The sequence below is a fragment of the Salvelinus sp. IW2-2015 genome, linkage group LG4p (assembly GCF_002910315.2).
Source record: "Salvelinus sp. IW2-2015 linkage group LG4p, ASM291031v2, whole genome shotgun sequence".
Lineage (NCBI taxonomy): Eukaryota > Metazoa > Chordata > Actinopteri > Salmoniformes > Salmonidae > Salvelinus > Salvelinus sp. IW2-2015.
The window spans coordinates 23,310,253-23,317,347 of record NC_036841.1 but is presented as its reverse complement, the minus strand read 5'-3'; the positions used below and the strand labels follow the sequence as shown (position 1 = coordinate 23,317,347).

The 7,095-nt window shown below is 48.2% G+C and overlaps 2 protein-coding genes across 6 annotated transcripts in view; one reads left to right on the top strand and one right to left on the bottom strand.

Annotated features, from left to right (window-relative positions):
- LOC111960718 (CUE domain-containing protein 1) overlaps positions 1-7,095 on the top strand; it is a 60,703-nt gene that overhangs the window by 36,422 nt on the left and 17,186 nt on the right. For 2 of the 5 annotated variants that reach the window (XM_023982897.2, XM_070438995.1), the window contains one exon: positions 5,532-5,635. The exons of the other annotated variants lie outside the window; for them this stretch is intronic. The gene's annotated coding sequence lies outside the window, so the exon portion shown is untranslated. The remainder of the gene's footprint in view (positions 1-5,531; positions 5,636-7,095) is intronic. 5 annotated transcript variants of the gene reach the window in all.
- Positions 1,830-2,684, bottom strand: LOC139023567 (uncharacterized). Its single transcript, XM_070436975.1, has one exon. The coding sequence runs from the start codon at positions 2,682-2,684 to the stop codon at positions 1,830-1,832; it is 855 nt and encodes a 284-aa protein (XP_070293076.1).

The following is a 7,095-nucleotide window of genomic DNA, read 5'->3' as shown; positions in this document are numbered from 1 at the left end:
AAGAGAGAGATTGCCATCTATTTTGTGAAGTGCACCAGTCCCTCCTGCAGCAAAGCACCCCCACAACATGATGCTGCCACCCCCGTGCTTCACGGTTGGGATGGTGTTCTTTGGCTTGCAAGCCTCTCCCATTTTCCTCCAAACATACCGATGGTCATTATGGCCAAACAGTTCTATTTTTTGTTTCATCCGACAGAGGACATTTCTCCAAAAAGTACGATCTTTGTCCCCATGTGCAGTTGCAAACTGTAGTCTGGCTTTTTTATGGCGGTTTTGGAGCAGTAGCTTCTTCCTTGCTGAGCGGCCTTTCGAGTTACATCGATATAGGACTCGTTTTACCGTGGATATAGATACGTTTGTACCTGTTTTCTCCAGCATCTTCACAATGTCCTTTGCTGTTGTTCTGGGATTGATTTGCACTTTTCGCACTACTGTACATTCATCTCTAGCAGACAGAATGCGTCTCCTTCCTGAGTGTTTTGACGGCTGCGTGGTACTATTGTTTGTACAGATGAACGTGGTATCTTCAGGCATTTATAAATTGCTCCCAAGGATGAACCAGACTTTTTTTTCTGAGGTCTTGGCTGATTTCTTTGGATTTTCCCATGATGTCAAGCAAAGAGGCACTGAGTTTGAAGGTAGGCCTTGAAATACATCTACAGGTACACCTCCAAATGACTCAAATGATGTCAATTAGAATATCAGAAGCTTCTAAAGCCATGACATAATTTTCTGGAATTTTCCAAGCTGTTTAAAGGCACAGTCAACTTAGTGTATGTATATTTCTGACCCACTGGAATTGTGATACAGTGAAATAATCTGTCTGTAAACAATTTTGGGAAAAATGACTTGTCATGCACAAGTAGATGTCCTAACCGACTTGCCAAAACTATAGTTTGTTAACAAGAAATTTGTGGAGTGGTTGAAAACGAGTTTTAATGACTCCTACCTAAGTGTATGTAAACTTCCGACTTCAACTGTATTATCTGAATTAGGCCCACATAATTATACTTATGGAGGAGTGGCTTCTATGGAGGACCTTTGAATGTCTTTGAACTTCCAACAGTTGTCTTAACATTGGACCAGAGAAAACGTTAGCTAGCTAGCAAGCTAACAAGATTGTGTGTGCGGCGCAGCACCCTAATTAAAAACGGTCTCAACTTTTTGAAGTTCATAAATACAATGTGAAACATAATAACTATAGTATCCTTAACTAGCATTAAAAAAGTTGATCCATTCTTCTCTAATAAACATCTCTCTCCCTAATTTCTGAATCACGCTTGTAACGTCGTCAGAAAGCTACGGTAACCTATGCTTCGGAGGGGGAGTGGCATGTAACCTACACGCACGCACACACACTGGCAAAGATTTCCAGCTGGCAGGCTGGAATAAGTTTATGAGTGGCAAATGAGGGCTTTGCATGGGCGCATTGTTGCGAACTTTGTGGGACTGGGAAAAAAATGCCCAGATTGTAAAAAAACGTTACTAACCGGTTCCCTTGCTTTTAAAAAGAACGGTTTTGTTCCGGAACAGTATAGATCACTTTTTCGTTTCCGGTTCTGATTCTGTTAATCTAATAATTTTGTTATTTTTCTGTTCTGTTCCCTTCCCTTACATGTTGGTGTTCATGGGTCCTGTTACATGGAAATGACCTGCCTTCCCTCAGACTGTCTGCTGCAGAGAGGAGGCACAGAACACTAGTAGTAAACAGCCATGTGCAGCCCTGATTTGAATAGGCCTCTTGAACAATGCCTTTTGAGATTGGTGCCGTCCTAGAGATAATCCACTTTACAATGTTTCCACAACTGTGAGAAGACCCGCTGTCTCAATCACTCACACTCTCTCTCTGCATAGAGGAGGGCAAAGTGGGGGGGGAGAGGGGTGGGGGCAGAGTCATAGCGGAGGGCGAAGTGGAGGGGAGAAGCGTGGGGGCAGTGCATAGAGAGGGGTGGGGGCAGAGCATAGAGGGGGTGGGGCAGAGCATAGAGGAGGGCGAAGTGGGAGGGGAGAAGCGTGGGGGCAGTGCAAAGAGAGGGATGGGGGAAAGAGGGTGGGGGCAGTGCATAGAGGGGGGAAGTGTGAGGGCGGCAGGGGGCGTGGAGGCAGAGAGGAGGGTAGTGGTGGGAGGCAGGGGGCGGGTGGGGGAGTGGCAGAGAGGAGGGTGAAGTGGGGGGGTGGGGGAGTGGCAGAGAGGAGGGTGAAGTGGGGGGTGGGGGAGTGGCAGAGGAGGGAAGTGGGGGAGAGGGGGGGCGTGGCAGAGGGGAGCGAAGGGAGAGGGGCGTGGCGTGGCGCATGGAGGAGGGCAAAGTGGGGGGAGAGAGGTGGGGCGGTGCATGAAGGAGGGCAAAGTGGGGGGAGAGAGGGGTGGGGGCGGTGCATGAAGGAGGGCAAAGTGGGGGGAGAGAGGGGTGGGGGCGGTGCATGGAGGAGGGCGAAGTAGGGGGAGAGGGGGTGGGGGCGGTGCATGGAGGAGGGCGAAGTGGGGGGAGAGAGGGGTGGGGGCGGTGCATGGAGGAGGGCGAAGTAGGGGGAGAGGGGTGGGGGCGGTGCATGGAGGAGGGCGAAGTAGGGGGAGAGAGGGGTGGAGGCGGTGCATGGAGGAGGGCGAAGTGGGGGGAGAGAGGGTGGGGGCGGTGCATGGAGGAGGAGGCGAAGTGGGGGGAGAGAGGGGTGGGGCGGTGCATGGAGGAGGGCGAAGTGGGGGGAGAGAGGGGGTGGGCGGTGCATGGAGGAGGGCGAAGTGGGGGGGCAGTGCTTGGAGGAGGGCAAAGTGGGGGAGAGAGGGGTGGGGGCGGTGCATGGAGGAGGGCGACCTGGCCAAGATCAAGCAAAGCAGTTCGACACATACAACACACAGTTACACATGGAATAAACAGACATACAATCAATAATACAGTAGAAAAATCTATATACAGCATGTGCAAATGAGGTTGGATAAGAGAGGTAAGGCAATAAATAGGCCATGGTGGCGAAGTAATTACAATATAGCAATTAAACACTGGAATGGTAGGGTGTGCAGAAGATGAATATGCAAGTAGAGATACTGGGGTGCAAAGGAGCAAGATAAATAAATAAATACAGTATGGGGATGAGGTAGATTGGATGGGCTATTTACAGATGAGCTATGTACAGGTGTAGTGATCTGTGAGCTGCTCTGACAGCTGGTGCTTAAGGCTAGTGAGGGAGGTAAGAGTCTCCAGCTTCAGAGATTCTTGCAGTTCGTTCCAGTCATTGGCAGCGAGAACTGGAATGAGAGGCGGCCAAAGGAGGAATTGGCTTTGGGGGTGACCAGTGAGAAATACCTGCTGGAGCGCGTTCTACGGTGGGTGCTGCTATGGTGACCAGTGAACTGAGATAAGGCGGGGCTTTTCCTAGCAGAGACTTGTAGATGACCTGGAGCCAGTGGGTTGGCGACGAGGGCCAGCCAACAAGAGCGTACAGGTCGCAGTGGTGGGTAGTATATGGGCCTTGGTGACAAAACGGATGGCACTGTGATAGACTGCATCCAATTTGTTGAGTAGAGTGTTGGAGGCTATTTTGTAAATGACATCGCCGAAGTCGAGGATCGGTAGGATGGTCAGTTTTACGAGGGTATGTTTGGCAGCATGAGTGAGGATGCTTTGTTGCGAGAAAGGAAGCCGATGCTTAATGTGAGTCTGGAAGAAGGTTTACAGTCTAACCAGACACCTAGGTATTTGTAGTTGTCCACATATTCTAAGTCAGAACCATCCAGAGTAGTGATGCTGGACAGACGGGCAGGTGCAAGCAGCGAACGGTTGAAGAGCATGCATTTAGTTTTACTTGCATTTAGAGCAGTTGGAGGCCACGGAGGAGAGTTGTATGGCATTGAAGCTCATCTGGAGGTTTGTTAACTTCTTTGTGATAGGGGGCAGCATTTTCACTTCTGGATGATTGCGTGCCCATAGTGAACTGCCTCCTACTCTGTCCCAAATGCGAATATATGCATATTATTATTACTATTGGATAGAAAACACTCTGAAGTTTCTAAAACGGTTTGAATGATGTCTGTGAGTATAACAGAACTCATATGGCAGGCAAAAACCTGAGAAAAAATCCAAACAGGAAGTGAGAATTCTGAGAGTGGTCGATGTTAAAGTCATCGCCTATTCAATTCCCTGTAATATATGGATCTGTTTGCACTTTCTACGCTTTCCACTAGATGTCAACAGTCAGTAGATCGTGGAATGAAGCTTATGCTGTGTTGTGGGACCGGATGGGAGGTGTTTGAGTCAGTGGTCTGGCAGAGTGCCAGTTCTTGGTCACACACTTTCCTCATGATATCGCCATGCGTTCCATTACTTATAGAGACTGAAAAGAATGCTCCGGTTGGAACGTTATTGGATATTATGATAACAAATCCTGAAGATTGATTCTCTATTAAGTTTGACCAGTTTATTCGACTTTTGCCTGACGTTTGCCTGCATCTGCGGAGTGTTTGGACACGTGTACTACACATGCTAGCAAAATTATCTAATTGGACATAAGTAATGGACATCATCGAACAAAAACAACGATTTATTGTGAACTAGGATTCCTGGTACTGCATTCTGATGAAGATAATCAAAGGTAAGGGAATATTTATGATGTAATTTCGTATTTCTGTTGACTCCAACGGCGGAGAAATGTTGTTAAATCTGAGCGCCGTCTCAGATTATTGCATGGTGTGCTTTTTACGTAAAGTTATTTTTAAATCTGACACAGCGGTTGCATTAAGAACAAGTGTATCTTTAATTATATGTAAAACATGTATCTTTCATCAAAGTTTATGATGAGTATTTCTGTTATTTGACGTGGCTCTCTGTAATTACTCCGGATATTTTGGAGGCATTTGTCGGTGCGGAGAGGAGGGCGAAGTGGGGGGGGGTTGGGGCGGTGCGGAGAGGAGGGCGAAGTGGGGGGGGGGGGGCGGTGCGGAGAGGAGGGCGAAGTGGGGGTGGGGCGGAGAGGAGAGGGAGGGCGAAGTGGGAGCGGTGCAGAGAGGGGGGTGGGGGCGGTGCGGCGAGGAGGGCAAAGTAAGGGGGGTGGGGTGGTGCGGAGAGGAGGGCGAAGTGGGGGGGGAGAGGGAGGGGGCGGAGAGGAGGGCGAAGTGGAGGGGTGGGGGCGGTGCGGCGAGGAGGGCAAAGTAAGGGGTGGGGGTGGTGCGGAGAGGAGGCGAAGTGAGGGGTGGGGGCGGTGCGGCGAGGAGGGCAAAGTAGGGGGGTGGGGGGTGAGGAGTAAGGAGAGGGAAGGCAGTGCATAGATGGGGGCGAAGTTGCAGACTCTGGCTGTGCTGATGCTGGACGGGGCCTGGCACTGCCATGTGGTTTGGGCTGGCACTGGATGCATTGTTCCCCCATCGCAGCCAGGGATTTCTCTTCCCAGCACTACAGTGACAGAGCAGAGGGGGAGAGTAGTGATAACTATTAGCTTGGGCATCGAAAGGCCGCTCCAGTTCCTCTGAGGACTTTTACATTTTTGGAATTCTGTTTTTTTCTCTCCCTCCATGGCCTCTTTCTTGTAATGGAAACCAGGATGAGGAAAATCCAGGCACTCAGAGACGACTCCTGGTTATAGTCCTCGTCAGGGATTCTGTAAACTCTGCTTTCTGTTTCAGCTGTGGAGAGGTAACCTGAAGGTAAAGGATCTTATGTTTCTTATTCTAATGTTTACTCTACGTAGCATAAACTTTTATAACTAGCAATGTAAATATGTATCAAMTTCTACTACAGGCGACAACCAGATATCAGAGTACGGAGAACCCATGTTAACGTGTAGCCTAGGTGTGAGCTCCCATAACAACTGGCATGAAACTAGGCCTACTCAAGTTTTGAATTTAACATTACGCCTAGCCTAGGAGTGTCAAACATACGGCCCGCTTTAAGTTTAAAAAAAAAGTCAATATACTTTAGAATGACTAAAACCAAATTGAAACTGTGTAGAAATGATAATGGACCTACATTCATACAGTTTCTTGACTGTGTCCAGTTCGCTAATAATTACCTAAATGAAGCTAAACAGTCAAGGAGCAAAACAATATATGGAGGACTATTTATTGCACATTTTGACGGCAAGGAAATTGAACCAGTTTTCAGTGCGGCCCAATGGACCTCGTTGAAGACCGAATGCAACCCCCACTGGGCAAAATTAGTTTGACACCCCTGGCCTCTGAGAATCCGGCAGAAGGTCTGGAACTGGATGTAGGCTAAACCAGGCTAACAGTTGTGGAATGGTGCATTTTTGGAAACTCCATCAAGCATGACAGACCTTGGAGTGGATGTCAGCCAATACTCAACATCCAGAGAGAAGTCAGATTGGTGGCAGATGGCCAGTCAGAAGGTCAATAGGTCATAGACTGGTATGTTGCATGATATGTCAAGTTGGAGCCATTGATTTTAGAATGGGTCTAAGCTCAAAACATGTTGAAATGACTGAAAAATGAGTGTTTGGACTTTTCCTTGATATTCATCTGATACATTTCTGTGCCTTTTTGAAAAACTGTCCACACATTGAATTTAGTGTGGGTTAAATGGAAATTATTTCAGTGGTTTGAATGCCATGAAAGGGATATCTGTTTGTGTCAATGTCAAGTGAATCCTCAGTTAAAATCCATTCACTTATATCCATGATGTATTGTTTGCTGGTTATGAAAAAGCAGTCCATCTGTTGAGGCTTCCAAGGTCATTCAGACACATTGACCCCTCCTTTGTTTCTACCAGGCTTAATTCTCGCAAGGTCCTTCAATTGTGTCCGAGAGGGAAAAAGGGACCACTAAGCCTGTGCTAAATGCATCACAGATCTTTGTGTGCGTAATCATCCGCATTGACTGACGGCACCTTGCTTTGCTCTTGCTGCCTGTTTTTATTTTCCTCTCTCGAGTGTTTGCCCTGGTTTGTGGTGGCTGGCTGGTTCTGGTTGATTTTCTACTGCAGCTGTCACTCCCTCCCTGTCCTTACCCAGCCGTTCGATTAGCATCTCAGTCAGTCACTCAGTGGTCTAGTCGGTCTCATACTCCCATTAGACTAATTTGCCATGGCCTGAAGTTGTCCAAGGTAAACTGGGGGTTAAGCTGGGCACCAGTTTGTGCTTGTTGTATAG

Bases quoted from the DNA above. Each gene is read 5' to 3' on its own strand.
- LOC139023567 (XM_070436975.1), bottom strand. From the start codon at position 2,684: ATGCACCGCCCCACCCCTCTCTCCCCCCACTTCGCCTCCTCCTCCATG.